The sequence below is a fragment of the Mustela erminea genome, chromosome 19 (genome assembly GCF_009829155.1).
Source record: "Mustela erminea isolate mMusErm1 chromosome 19, mMusErm1.Pri, whole genome shotgun sequence".
Lineage (NCBI taxonomy): Eukaryota > Metazoa > Chordata > Mammalia > Carnivora > Mustelidae > Mustela > Mustela erminea.
The window spans coordinates 26,028,033-26,043,617 of NC_045632.1; the positions used below are offsets into that span (position 1 = coordinate 26,028,033).

At 37.3% G+C, this 15,585-nt stretch overlaps 1 protein-coding gene across 2 annotated transcripts in view; it reads left to right on the forward strand.

The window, feature by feature from the left end:
• Nucleotides 1-15,585, forward strand: part of PHKB (phosphorylase kinase regulatory subunit beta) — a 241,324-nt gene that overhangs the window by 222,886 nt on the left and 2,853 nt on the right. For both annotated transcript variants that reach the window (XM_032326064.1, XM_032326066.1), the window contains 2 exons: nt 11,434-11,563; nt 14,527-14,634. In XM_032326064.1, coding sequence (XP_032181955.1) covers nt 11,434-11,563; nt 14,527-14,634 — 238 coding nt within the window. The remainder of the gene's footprint in view (nt 1-11,433; nt 11,564-14,526; nt 14,635-15,585) is intronic.

A 15,585-nucleotide genomic window follows, 5' to 3' on the forward strand; every position in this document is an offset into this window, starting at 1 on the left:
GCCGAAGGCAGCGGCTTAATCCACTGAGCCACCCAGGCGCCCCGGCTTTCTTTTTTAATATCCCTTTGGCTATTCGAGGTCTTTTCTGGTTCCATATAAATTTTAGAATTATTTGTTCCATTTCTTTGAAAAAGATGGATGGTACTTTGATAGGAATTGCATTAAATGTGTAGATTGCTTTAGGTAGCATAGACATTTTCACAATATTTATTCTTCCAATCCAGGAGCATGGAACATTTTTCCATTTCTTTGTGTCTTCCTCAATTTCTTTCATGAGTACTTTATAGTTTTCTGAGTATAGATTCTGTGCCTCTTTGGTTAGGTTTATTCCTAGGTATCTTATGGTTTTGGGTGCAATTGTAAATGGGATTGACTCCTTAATTTCTCTTTCTTCTGTCTTGCTGTTGGTGTAGAGAAATGCAACTGATTTCTGTGCATTGATTTTATATCCTGACACTTTACTGAATTCCTGTATAAGTTCTAGCAGTTTTGGAGTGGAGTCTTTTGGGTTTTCCACATATAGTATCATATCATCTGCGAAGAGTGATAATTTGACTTCTTCTTTGCCGATTTGGATGCCTTTAATTTCCTTTTGTTGTCTGATTGCTGAGGCTAGGACCTCTAGTACTATGTTGAATAGCAGTGGTGATAATGGACATCCCTGCCGTGTTCCTGACCTTAGCGGAAAAGCTTTCAGTTTTTCTCCATTGAGAATGATATTTGCGGTGGGTTTTTCATAGATGGCTTTGATGATATTGAGGTATGTGCCCTCTATCCCTACACTTTGAAGAGTTTTGATCAGGAAGGGATGCTGTACTTTGTCAAATGCTTTTTCAGCATCTATTGAGAGTATCATATGGTTCTTGTTCTTTCTTTTATTGATGTGTTGTATCACATTGACTGATTTGCGGATGTTGAACCAACCTTGCAGCCCTGGAATAAATCCCACTTGGTCGCGGTGAATAATCCTTTTAATGTACTGTTGAATCCTATTGGCTAGTATTTTGTTGAGTATTTTCGCATCTGTGTTCATCAAGGATATTGGTCTATAGCTCTCTTTTTTGATGGGATCCTTGTCTGGTTTTGGGATCAAGGTGATGCTGGCCTCATAAAATGAGTTTGGAAGTTTTCCTTCCATTTCTATTTTTTGGAACAGTTTCAGGAGAATAGGAATTAGTTCTTCTTTAAATGTTTGGTAGAATTCCCCCGGGAAGCCGTCTGGCCCTGGGCTTTTGTTTGTTTGGAGATTTTTAATGACTGTTTCAATCTCCTTACTGGTTATGGGTCTGTTCAGGCTTTCTATTTCTTCCTGGTTCAGTTGTGGTAGTTTATATGTTTCTAGGAATGCATCCATTTCTTCCAGATTGTCAAATTTATTGGCGTAGAGTTGCTTATAGTATGTTTTTATAATAGTTTGTATTTCTTTGGTGTTAGTTGTGATCTCTCCTCTTTCATTCATGATTTTATTTATTTGGGTCCTTTCTCTTTTCTTTTTGATAAGTCTGGCCAGGGGTTTATCAATTTTATTAATTCTTTCAAAGAACCAGCTCCTAGTTTCATTGATTTGTTCTATTGTTTTTTTGGTTTCTATTTCATTGATTTCTGCTCTGATCTTTATGATTTCTCTTCTCCTGCTGGGCTTAGGGTTTCTTTCTTGTTCTTTCTCCAGCTCCTTTAGGTGTAGGGTTAGGTTGTGTACCTGAGACCTTCCTTGTTTCTTGAGAAAGGCTTGAACCGCTATATATTTTCCTCTCAGGACTGCCTTTGTTGTGTCCCACAGATTTTGAACCGTTGTATTTTCATTATCATTTGTTTCCATGATTTTTTTCAATTCTTCTTTAATTTCCCGGTTGACCCATTCATTCTTTAGAAGGATGCTGTTTAGTCTCCATGTATTTGGGTTCTTTCCAAACTTCCTTTTGTGGTTGAGTTCTAGCTTTTGAGCATTGTGGTCTGAAAATATGCAGGGAATGATCCCAATCTTTTGATACCAGTTGAGTCCTGATTTAGGACCGAGGATGTGATCTATTCTGGAGAATGTTCCATGTGCACTAGAGAAGAATGTGTATTCTGTTGCTTTGGGATGAAATGTTCTGAATATATCTGTGATGTCCATCTGGTCCAGTGTGTTGTTTAAGGCCTTTATTTCCTTGCTGATCTTTTGTTTGGATGATCTGTCCATTTCAGTGAGGGGAGTGTTAAAGTCCCCTACTATTATTGTATTATTGTTGATGTGTTTCTTTGATTTTGTTATTAATTGGTTTATATAGTTGGCTGCTCCCACGTTGGGAGCATAGATATTTAAAATTGTTAGATCTTCTTGTTGGACAGACCCTTTGAGTATGATATAGTGTCCTTCCTCATCTCTTATTATAGTCTTTGGCTTAAAATCTAATTGATCTGATATAAGGATTGCTACTCCTGCTTTCTTCTGATGTCCATTAGCATGGTAAATTCTCTTCCACCCCCTCACTTTAAATCTGGAGGTGTCTTCGGGCTTAAAATGAGTTTCTTGGAGGCAACATATAGATGGGTTTTGTTTTTTTATTCATTCTGATACCCTGTGTCTTTTGACAGGGGCATTTAGCCCATTAACATTCAGGGTAACTATTGAGAGATATGAATTTAGTGCCATTGTATTGCCTGTAAGGTGACTGTTACTGTATATGGTCTCTGTTCCTTTCTGATCTACCACTTGTAGGCTCTCTCTTTGCTTAGAGGACCCCTTTCAATATTTCCTGTAGAGATGGTTTGGTGTTTGCAAATTCTTTCAGTTTTTGTTTGTCCTGGAAGCTTTTAATCTCTCCTTCTATTTTCAATGATAGCCTAGCTTGATATAGTATTCTTGGCTGCATGTTTTTCTCGTTTAGTGCTCTGAAAATATCATGCCAGCTCTTTCTGGCCTGCCAGGTCTCTGTGGATAAGTCAGCTGCCAATCTAATATTTATACCATTGTATGTTACAGACTTCTTTTCCCGGGCTGCTTTCAGGATTTTCTCTTTGTCACTGAGACTTGTAAATTTTACTATTAGGTGACGGGGTGTGGGCCTATTCTTATTGATTTTGAGGGGCGTTCTCTGAACCTCCTGAATTTTGATGCTCATTCCCTTTGCCATATTGGGGAAATTCTCCCCAATAATTCTCTCCAGTATACCTTCTGCTCCCCTCTCTCTTTCTTCTTCTTCTGGAATCCCAATTATTCTAATGTTGTTTCGTCTTATGGTGTCACTTATCTCTCGAATTCTCCCCTCGTGGTCCAGTAGCTGTTTGTCCCTCTTTTGCTCAGCTTCTTTATTCTCTGTCATTTGGTCTTCTATATCACTAATTCTTTCTTCTGCCTCATTTATCCTAGCAGTGAGAGCCTCCATTTTTGATTGCACCTCATTAATAGCTTTTTTGATTTCAACTTGGTTAGATTTTAGTTCTTTTATTTCTCCAGAAAGGGCTTTTATATCTCTCAAGAGGGTTTCTCTAATATCTTCCATGCCTTTTTCGAGCCCGGCTAGAACCTTGAGAATTGTCATTCTGAACTCTAGATCTGACATATTACCAATGTCTGTATTGATTAGGTCCCTAGCCTTCGGTACTGCCTCTTGTTCTTTTTTTTTGTGTTGAATTTTTCCTTCTTGTCATTTTGTCAAGATAAGAGTATATGAAGGGGCAAGTAAAATACTAAAAGGGTGGCAACAACCCCAGGAAAATATGCTTTAACCAAATTAGAAGAGATCCCAAATCGTGAGGGGGGAGAAAGGGGATAAAAAGAGGTTCAAAAAGAAAAAAAAAGAAAAGAATTTAAAAAAAAAGAAAACAAATAAGAAAAACATAAAAAAGAAAAAATATATATATTAGATAAACTGGTTAAAAAACGTTAAAAAAGAAAAAGGTAAAAGTTAAAAGAAAAAAATTTTACCAGAAGGCGAGAAAAAAAACAAAAAATGAAAAAGAAAAAAATTAAATTAACTGCAAGACTAAAAAAAATCACAGGGAAAAAACCACGAGTTCTGTGCTTTGCTTTCTCCTCCTCTGGAATTCTGCTGCTCTCCTTGGTATTGAAACCGCACTCCTTGGTAGGTGAACTTGGTCTCGGCTGGATTTCTTGTTGATCTTCTCGGGGAGGGGCCTGTTGCAGTGATTCTCAAGTGTCTTTGCCCCAGGCGGAATTGCACCGCCCTTAGCAGGGGCTGGGGTGAGTAATCGGCTCGGGTTTGCTTTCAGGAGCTTTTGTTCCCTGAGCGCTTTCCGTAGATTTCCGGAGGACGGGGAATACAAATGGCGGCCTCCTGGGCTCCGGCCCGGAGGAGCCGAGAGCCCAGGGCCCCACTCCTCAGTGCGCCCTCAGAGAACAGCGCCAGTTACTCCCGTCTGCCTGACCTCCGGCTGCGCTCTGAGCTCACCAAGCCTGCGACCGGTTCAAGGTAACACCGAGCCACGAGCTTACTGTCGGCTCTGTCTCTGTAGCTGGCTTTTCTGTTCCAATACCCGCAAGCTGACACTCAGACACCCCCGATCCTTCTGTGACCCTGCGGGACCTGAGGCCACGCTGACCCCGCGTGGGCTTCGCTCTGGTTTAGCCTCTGGAGCGATGTCCCTCAGCGTAACAGACTTTTAAAAGTCCTGATTTTGTGCACCGTTGCTCCGCCGCTTGCCGGGAGCCGGCCCCTCCCCCCGGGGTCTATCTTCCCGTCGCTTTGGATTCACTTCGCCGAGGGTCCTACCTTTCAGAAAGTGGTTGTTTTTCTGTTTCCAGAATTGCTGTTCTTCTTCTCTTCGATCTGCCGATGGGTTTTCAGGTGTTTGCAATCTTTAGATAAGCTATCTAGCTGATCTCCGGCTAGCCGAAGTAGTCTCAGCCTGCTACTTCTCCGCCATCTTGACTCCTCCCTGAAGAATATTTTATTATAGAAAGAGATTTAATATAATTATTTAGGCAAGCATTTATTAGCACTATTTGTATGCCTGATATTTTCTAAGGTGGTATTTATATCCTTAGAAAAGAAGTCTTCAACAAAAGTAGATCTGAGCAAATGGGAAGATACCTTTGTTCTTAAAGAGGAACACACAACATTATAAAGATATCAGTTATAAACGCTACACCTAAAGGAGCTGGAAAAAGAGCAGCAAATAAATCCTAAACCCATCAGGAGAAGAGAAATAATAAAGATCAGAGCAGAAATCAATGAAATAGAAACCAAAAGATTAGAAGAGCGGATCAACAAAACTAGGAGCTGGTTCTTTGAAAGCATTAGTAAGATTGATAAACCCCTGGCAAGACTTATTGAAAACAAAAGAGAAAGGACCCAAATTAATAAAGTCATGAATGAAAGAGGAGAGATCACAACCAACACCAAAGTAATGCAAATAATTATAAGAACACATTATGAGCAAGTATATGCCAGCAAATTAGACAATCTGGAAGAAGTGACTGCATTACAGAGAGGTATAAACTACTGAAACAGAGCTAGGAAGAAATAGAAAACCTAAACAGACCCATAACCAGTAAGGAAATTGAAGCAGTCATCAAAAATCTCCCAACAAACCAGAGCTCAGGGCCCGATGGCTTCTCAGGGGAATTCTACCAAACATTTAAAGAAGAATTAATATCTACCCATTCTCTTGAAACTGTTCCAAAAAATAGAAATGGAAGGAAAACATCCAAACTCATTTTATGAGGCCAGCATTACTTTGATCCCAAAACCAAAGACACCAATTAAAAGGAGAATTACAGAACAATATCCTTGATGAACACAGATAAAAAAAATTCTTGTCAAAATACTAGCCAATAGGACCCAACCATACATTAAAAGGATTATTCAGCATGACAAAGTGGTATTTATTCCTGGACTGCAAGATTGGTTCAACATCTGCAAATCAATCAATGTGATACAATACATTAGTAAAAGACAGAACAAGAACCATATGATACTCTCAATAGATGCTGAAAAACCATTTGACAAAGTACAGCATCCTTTCTTGATCAAAACTCTTCAAAGTGTAGGGATAGAGGGTACATACCTCAATGTCATCAAAGCTATCTATGAAAAACCCACAGTGAATATCATTCTCAATGGGGAAAAGCAGAGAGTTTTTCCCCTAAGGTCAGGAACACAGCAGGGATGTCCACTATCACCACTCCTATTCAACATAGGATAGAAATTAAAGGCATCAGAGTTGGCAAAGAAGAAGTCAAGCTCTCACGCTTTGCAGATGATATGATACTTTATGTGGAAAACCCGAAAGACTCCACTCCAAAAATGCTAGAACTCATACAGGAATTCAGTAAAGTGTCAGGATATAAAATCAATGCACAGAAATCAGTTGCATTTTATACACCAACAGCATGACAGAAGAAAGAGTAATTAAAAAGTCAATCCCATTTACAATTGCACCCAAAAACGTAAGATACCTAGGAATAAACCTAACCAAAGAGGCAAAGAATCTGTACTCAGAAAACTATAAAGTACTCATGGAAGAAATTGAGGAAGATACAAAGAAATGGAAAAATATTCTATGCTCATGGATTGGAAGAACAAATACTGTGAAAATGTCTATTCTACCTAAAGCAATCTACACATTTAATGCAATCTCTACCAAAATACCAAGAATATTTTTCAAAGAAATGGAACAAATAATCCTAAAATTTATTTGGAACCAGAAAAGACCCCAAATAGCTAGAAAAAAAAAAAATAGCTTGAAAAAGAAAGCCGAAGTTAGTGGCATTACAATTCAGACTTCAAGCTCTATAACAAAGCTGTAATCATCAAATATGGCACAAAAACAGACACACAGAGCAATGGAAAAGAATAGAGAGACCAGAAATAGACCCTCAACTTTATGGTCAATTAATCTTCGACAAGGCAGGAAAGAATGCCCAGTGGAAAAAAGATAGTCTCTTCAACAAATGGTGTTGGGGAAAAAAGAACAGCCACATGCAGAAGAATGAACTGGACCACTTCCTTATACCACACACAAAAATAGACTCAAAATGGATGAAAGACCTCAATATGAGACAGGAATCCATCCACATCCTTGAGGAGAACACAGGCAGCAACCTCTTTGACCTCAGTTGCAACAACTTCTTCGTAGAAACATCACCAAAAGCAAGGGAAGAAAAGGCAAAAAAAAAGCACTATTGGGACTTCATCAAGATTAAAAAAAAAAAGAAAAAAGAAAAAGCTTTTGCACAACAAAGGAAACAGTCAACAAAACTGAGAGCAACTAACAAAAAATATCTAAATATATTTGCAAATGACATATAAGATAAAGGGCTAGTATCCAGAATCTAAAAAGAATTTGTTTAACACCCAAAGAATAAATAATCCAGACACAAAATGGGCAGAAGACATGAACAGACAGTTCTGCAAAGAAGACATCCAAAAGGCCAACAGATACATGAAAAAGTGCTCAACATTCCTAGGCATCAGGGAAATACAAATCAAAACCACAATGAGATACCACCTCACACCAGTCAGAATGGCTAAAATTAACAAGTTGGGATATGACAGATGTTGGCGAGATGCGGAGAAAGGGAACACTCTTACACAGTGGGAATGCAAGCTGGTACAGCCCCTCTGGAAATCTGTATGGAGGTTCCTCAAAAAGTTAAAAATAGTGCTACCCTATGACTCAGCAATTGCACTACTGGGTATTTACCCTGAAGATACAAATACAGTGATCCAAAGGGGCACATGCACCCCAATGTTTATAGCAATAATGTCTACAATAGCCAAGCTATGGAAAGAGCCTAGATGTCCATCAACAGATGAATGGATGAAGAATATATGATGCACACACACACACTGGAATAATATGCAGCCATCAGAAATGAACTCTTGCCCTTTGCAACAATGTGGATTGAACTAGAGGGTGTCATACTAAGTGAAGTAAGTCCATGAGAGAAAGACAATTATCATATGATCTTACTGATATGAGGAATTTTAAAAGCAAGACAGAGTGTCATAGGGGAAGGGAGGGGAAAATGAAACAAGACAAAGCAGAGAATGAGACAAACCATAAAAGACCCTTAATCTCAGTAAACAAACTGAGGGCTACTGGAGGGGAGGGGACGGGAGGGTTGGGGTAGCTGGGTGATGGACATCGGGGAGAGTATGTGTTATGGTGAGTGCCAGCCATGAATTGTGTAAGGCCAATGAATCACAGACCCATATCCCTGAAACAAATAATACATTATATGTTAATTTTAAAAATGATATCAGTTATAAATGTAATACAGTAGCAAAAAAATTCCAACAAGTTGTTTATGGAGTTAGACAAGTTAATATTAAACTTCATATGGAGAAGCAAACATGGAAGAATAACTGGAACAACATAAAAGAAGGACTTGCCCTAACCGACAATGAAATGTACTGTAGAGCCTCTATGATAAAAAGTGTGATGCACATGAACACATAAATAGGCCAGCTGAACAGAATGGAAAGTCCAGAAATAGACCTTCAACCCATATGGAAAGTTAATGTGTGATAGAGGTGACATCTCATGTCACTGGGTTAAGGGTGAAGATTATTTATAAATAGTGGTGGGACCACTGGATAGCCATTTAGGAAAAGATAAAGTCAAATCCATACTTTATACTGTACATAAGAATAAACTCCACAAATAGATTAGCTATCTAAATGTAAAAAATGAAACCACACCAGCGGTAAAAGAAGACATACCACTTTAACCTCAGTATGACAAAGGCTTTCTAACTAGGGCTCAACTCTAGGGGTATTAAAAGATTAATAAGACTATATAAAAATTTAAAACATCATTTTGCATGGCAGAAAATAGATAATCTCAGAAGACAGCTGAGAAACTGGAACAAAACATAGGCTATAAAGGGCTACTATCCAAGAATTCTTAAAACTCAGAGACAAAGAACCAAAAACCCAAGAGAAAAATATGACTAATCTATTTATTTAAAACATAAAGAAACAAGCCTTAGATTGAAAAGATGCTTAAACTAACTCATAATTATAGAAATGTAAATTAAAACATGTTGGAATACCATTTCTCATCAGACAGACTGGCAAAAGTTAGACAGTATGACAAACATTTGCTGGGGCTATAGGGAAACAGACACTATTAATTCCAATTTAGCAAGTGTAGATGGAATGATTGAAAAGAAAAGTCACCATTAGAGAAATACAGTAGTAACAATTGTTGCAGGCAAGAACCATCATGGATGCTAAATTTAGTGGATGGAAATATGAGGAGATAATGAAAAATTTGCTTAATTCAAAAGTATTTCACTCAAGATACTTTTTCATTGCAAAAGGAAAAATAGTAACTTTATAATGAGGGAACCCAGTAGACTCTACCTTAATCAAATGATCAAGGTTAGCATCCCAGGAATAAGACAGACACATCAGTATCATGTACTCCCTAATATGATATACCAAAAAGCACAATCACTTCTGGGTATTCTTGCCAAAAATGCACAATCTAAGTCTAATCATGAGAAAACATCAGATAAAGCCAAACTGAGGTGCATTCTGCAAAATAACTGACATGTCCAAAATGTTAAATTCATGGGAGATGAAAGAAGATTGAGGAACGGTCACAGATTGGAAGAGCCTACCTAAGGAGTCTTGGAAACCAGATGCAGTGTGGGGTCCTGGATTGCACCCACAACCCAAACAAGGACATTAGTGGTAAAATGACATAATGTGAATAAGGTCCATAACTAATAATATTGTGTCAGCATTCATTTCCTGGTTTCGAGTATTTTTATGTAAGATAACAGAAGTAGGAGAAGCTGAGTATATGGGAGCTTCGTGAATTATTGTTTTGACTTCTAAGTCTAAAATTTTTTAAAATAAAAAGCCAAAAAATAAAGAGAGGTCCTCAAAAATAATGCATCTCCATTGTGAGTTTTCATGTATTTCTACTTTCTTTGTTGTTCTAAGCAAACTTTTCCCTTTTATAATACTAACCATGACTTTATAGAACTCTGAAAACATCTTTTTTTTCTTATTGCCAAGCAAAGGGAATAGGAAAAAAGTCAAAAGCAGAGTACTGGGTATTCAGTTTTAACACCTTCATTATCCAAAGTAAAACATCACTGAGAAAACCCCTACCCCTTCGGCCTTCTTCTCTTTGGTGTAGCACTGAACCCAGCCACACAAGACTGGGTCTACCAAAAACAACAACAACAACGACAAAACCAAAACAAACAAAACCAAAAACAACAACCAAAAAAACAAAACAAAACAAAAAAAATTAAAACCCAGCATCCAAAAAGGATACCTCACTCATTTATGCAGTTTTAAAACTTAATTGGTCCTCTTTTATCAGAACAAAAATGTCTTTTTTCATTATACTGTCTCCTGCATAGCTATTTTCCTACCTAGAAATACTGTTGGTCACATGCTTACCTTGTGGTTGATGGCATATTTCATTCAGTACTTGTTTCAATATCCAGTATAAAAAAATACATATTTGTTCCTATCTATAGCTTTTGGAAGAATATACTGCTATTTCGTTTGTGTATTCTTTTCAAATTATGCAAATTCTGCATCTTTAGCAGTTTGTGAAGGAGTATTATATTTTTAAGATGTATGTAATACTTGGGGCGCCTGGGTGGCTCAGTGGGTTAAGCCGCTGCCTTCGGCTCAGGTCATGATCTCAGAGTCCTGGGATCGAGCCCCACATCGGGCTCTCTGCTCAGCAGGGAGCCTGCTTCCTCCTCTCTCTCTGCCTGCCTCTCTGCCTGCTTGTGATCTCTGTCTGTCAAATAAATAAATAAAATCTTTAAAAAAAAAAAAAAAGATGTATGTAATACTTAATCCATGAAAACTTAAAGATCTAGAATTTTGACTTCTCACTATGGTATGATTATTATAACATGTAAGATCATATAGATGATTTTTCAGCACTAGTACTTTGGCCATATTTAAATAGAAAAATAAATCGAAGGTTTTAGGTATAAGGTTTAAAACAAGGTCATTTCATTAGGTACATAATACTTTTTTGAACCTTCATTACTTACCAAATTTTTATTAAGCATCTTTCTGGAAGAGTGTATAGGAGTAATCAAACCTTACAATATCCATGCTTTCATGAAGTTTATATTTTATTGTATGTAAGGACCACATGAAATTATTTTGAAATTGGCTGCTTCTGTGTTTTTAAATGGAGCTTCTTTGCATATTAGGAAGTCCTTTGATCACATAGTGAGCAACCTTATAACTTACTAGAGAATATTGTTTTGCCTATTGAATTTTTAAAATCTTGGGGATTTTCTCCTTTCCTGCAAGCTCTGTTTTCACTATGAAATATTTAGTAACCCCTGTAACACATGGTAGGTATGCATCATTGAGGGACTTTGGTTTTTGTTGCTCACCCTATTGAAACAATTTATCTGTATTGAAAGTTCTACTCTCTATGAGAACAACCTTGCTCTTCAGCTCTGAGGCATTTTCTTTTGGTCTACAGATGTTGGCTGAACAGGCGTCAGATTGATGGGTCTTTGAATAGAACTCCTGCTGGGTTTTATGACCGAGTATGGCAGATCCTGGAGCGCACGCCCAATGGTATCATTGTAGCTGGGAAGCATTTGCCACAGGTATAGCCCCACTGTATTTGTGTCATTTAAGGGTACTTAAGGCAGTAGGAAATTCTTTCCCCCTCTGCATTGCCAATAACCTTTCTCTTTATTCCATTTTCTAAAAGTATTTAGAGGAAGGGTATCAAGATACCGAAGGGAAGAACTACTAAAAAATAAGATACCTAATCAATTGGGCTAGAAATATTCCCCCCAGTCCGAATTACTTTAATTTTTTAATTTTAGTGCCCCTCTATACAAAAGCCTTGCTTTTTCCATTTCCATTAAGCAAAATGGATACTTTGCTTAAAAGTTGTATTTAATAAAAAAAAAAAAAAACTAATGATGTACTGTATGGTGACTAACATAATAAAAATTTTAAAAATATTTTTTGTATTATTATATTTCATATGTTTCAGGGAAGCTCTGTGTTTAAAAGAACCATATGTCTAAACCTTTTGCCAAGCAGCTGTCCTTCTTTTGTTTATTTATTAGTGAAAGTTAGGCTTTCTTATGTTGGCATAATTATGAGTGCTGGGGTTCCTTTACCACCAAGTGGTAGTGAGCCAGTGCTGAAGAACCTCACAAAGAATAAAACATACATTCAAAAGACAGAACTGAATCAGACCAAAAAAAAAAAAACAACAAAATAAAAACAAAGTGGCTTAGTATTGCTGTGGAAAGGGAAATGACTGAATTTTGGTGAATGTAAAAATCGTAATGACTTTTTAGATCATAGAAAATCACTTAATTTACTCAATATATAAACTGAGCTTTGATCCAAATGAATTAGGGCTCCCTCCTTCAGAGGACTTCCCAAGTTATATAAACTGGCTTGCTTCTTTGATTTGGTTATTTTATTTAATACTGACATCTAACTCATTCTGCTTATATACAAACAAGAATAACCAGGCCTTTTGGAAATGGAATACTGTATTTGTTTTTTGTGTTGAAATGTCAACCAAATTACTTTTGATGAAGTTACTTATTCAAATATAGTATTCTTAAATACACATACCCACACCTATTTTGTTTATATGTACACAGTATTTCTGGAAGGACCCATAAGACACTGGTAGCATTCTTTTCTTTGCCTTGGGGAAGAGACCTGTGGTTTGAGGGCACAGGGTGGGCTTTTCACTGAAAACCTTTTTTAGCCGTTCAAAATTGAACTAGGTAAATCTATTATTTATTTTTAAAAATGAATAAGAACTGTTAAAATTATTCTTTATACTAGTCACAAATTGTTGAGTGCTTGTATTTGGCTATGAATATAGGGGCTCCTTTCCTCTCCCACATGCTCTGTGACCCTCGTATGAGGCAGCACTATCTCCTGTGAGCATAGTATAGGCCTCCATTATTCCTACTCTGCGTATGCTAAGCCTCATGTCTGCACACAGTGGACTATGGCAACCTTTTGTTAGCTTCTTCCCCAGGCCCTGCTAATAGCTACCAGATTTTCATTTAATTGTGTGATTGCCCAGGCCACTTACATTTTGTATCCTCTCTTTGCTAACAAAAATAACAGTAGATGCATGTTAAGTATTCTTATGTGCCAGGCACTTTTCTAAGTGCTCCTTTAATCCTCATAAAATGTTTTTTTGAGGTGCGTATTTTATTATTCCCACTTGACAGATGAGGAAACTGAGGCATAGCTAAGTGATTTTCCCAAGGCCATACATCTAGGAAGTAATTGACCCTGAGTGTGACACATATCCCCTACCCTATCCCTGATAATTTGACTTGTCTTTTGTCTTAACTTCTCTGCTATATGGCCTACCCCACAATCTTCCATAGAGTGGGAAGTAGAGCAAGCTTGATGTCCCTTCTCTAGGTTTATCATAGTTGCACAATAGCCAGGTTGACTTTTCAAATGAGATCTCGTAAAAGGAGATTGATATGAAACCATGACAGGGTTTTTCTTTCTTTCTGTAGCCCTACTAATCCCATTGCTAGACATCTAAAGAATTATAATTACTGTGTTTAGCAACTGGGCTCACTTTCCCCAAACTAGGTACTGCCTGTAAACATTAATAATATGTTAGATTGAACTGAATATAGAATACAATAGCTGGACCATATCAAATTATAGAGGTTGAACTAGTTTGCTGTCTTTTGATTTCAAGGGGACATTCCTGCTGGGTCCCATTAAGAATAGTAAGTAGATACACATTGTTCTAAGGCTATGATTAAGTTCACTGTAAGTCATCATTGAGGTGGAAGCAAATAAATATGACTCACATTTCTGCATCTCTGGTAATAAGTCTGGTGACTCCATCTGCTTTCCACCATTCAAACCTAAGATTTAGAGTCTTCAATCCTTTGAGGCTTAGCCATCATGTCCAGATTTGGATTTGCATTTGAATTTGAGTTTATTAGCTGCTTTCATTTGGTTGGTGAAAATGTTTGTGAAAAGACTATGCAGTACTCTTGTCTTAAATGAAGTAGAAAAGGTAGAGTAAATTATTTTAGTTTTGCTTTTTTTCCTGTGTTTTCTTGCCATTTCTACATGCAGTATTTTTTTTGTTGCTTTTTGCTTATTTGTATGCATTTTTTATGCTGCCAGCTCAGAAAGGACCTGCCACAGAAATGATGTAAATTCAATATCAAGTGACTTACATGCTAAAGTCTGACAGCAAGCATAACTTCTTGTGTTAATTCTGAAAGCAATATGTACTCTATTTGTTGTCTCAATTTTTCGCTGTTCCTTTTGTGTGTTGAAGTGGATTTCCAATATAGTCTCTTTTCCTTAACATTTGTATAGTGAAGATAACTACTAAAAACAGGAGGTTTAGTATATCACAATAGTCAGCTGGTTGGCTTCAGTAGTTTGACATATATAAAATCCAGTCATATTGCTGAAAATGCTCCCTAAGGTTTTATAAAACCTGAAAAAGGTTATTGATTAGAAAATGAAATTCCTCTATTAAGTGGGAACCACAGTATAACAATGCAGCATGTTAATATTGGGTTATTTTTTTCAGCAACCAACCCTGTCAGATATGACCATGTATGAGATGAATTTCTCTCTCCTTGTTGAAGACATGTTGGGAAATATTGACCAGCCAAAGTACAGACAGATTGTTGTGGAGGTTTGTATCTAGAAATGCAGATTGCTTCAAAAGTGCTTTCTGTCTGTTCTCTGAACACTAACACAAAGCACATTTCTCAAGGGAGACCAGGGATTCCACTCTTTACCCAACCTGGATCTCCTCTAGTTGAGTCTTAGACAATATAGCCATCCTTGACCCAAGCCAAGATGCATAAATAATTCAAACATCTTAAATCCTTCAGTGTGGAAAGACTGCCCAGCTTTTTCAGTTACCCCTCAGTGGCAAGTGCATTAACATGCATTAACTTAAAAAACAGAGCAAGTGGCTTTTTCCTGTTTGCTTTAATTTCATTTTTTTCTATTTATAGAAATAACACATGACTATTGTAGAAAATTTTAATAGTTTAGAAAATCATAGAAAAGAAAGCTGAAAAATTTCTCCATACCCACTAGCAATAGATCATCAGTGTTGATATTTTGAGGGACATCATTCCAAACACCTCTCTGAACCTCTAGAGAAGACATGTAATTTTGTGCTGTATCATTTTATATAAAGTTAAATGCTAAAATATTCACATACATGCATGGTGTATACCCGTGCTCTTTTGCCATTTTAAAACATTATGCCAAATATGGAGAGAATCCCCATAATGAATGGATTTAACATGTAGTACATCTTCACTTTTTCTCTTTCCTTGGGGATGACTCCATCAGACTGTGCTTCTTGTAGATGGGTAATATGTTTGGGTGAGGCAGAAGCTCTCAGTAAGTGCTGGATCTGGCACCTGAAATCCAGTCAGAGTTGAGTGAGATTCAGTCGTACCTTAGCTGTGCCAGGATTTAGAGACAATATCAGCCAGTTACATAGCATGTGGGAATGAGGCAGCCTGGGGTTAGGAAGAGATGGGATTATTGGAAGGGTGAATGCCTTTCTTAGCTGTTAGCCATTCAGTGTCTAGTGCCCATCATTTAGGACCTACAATGAACATGG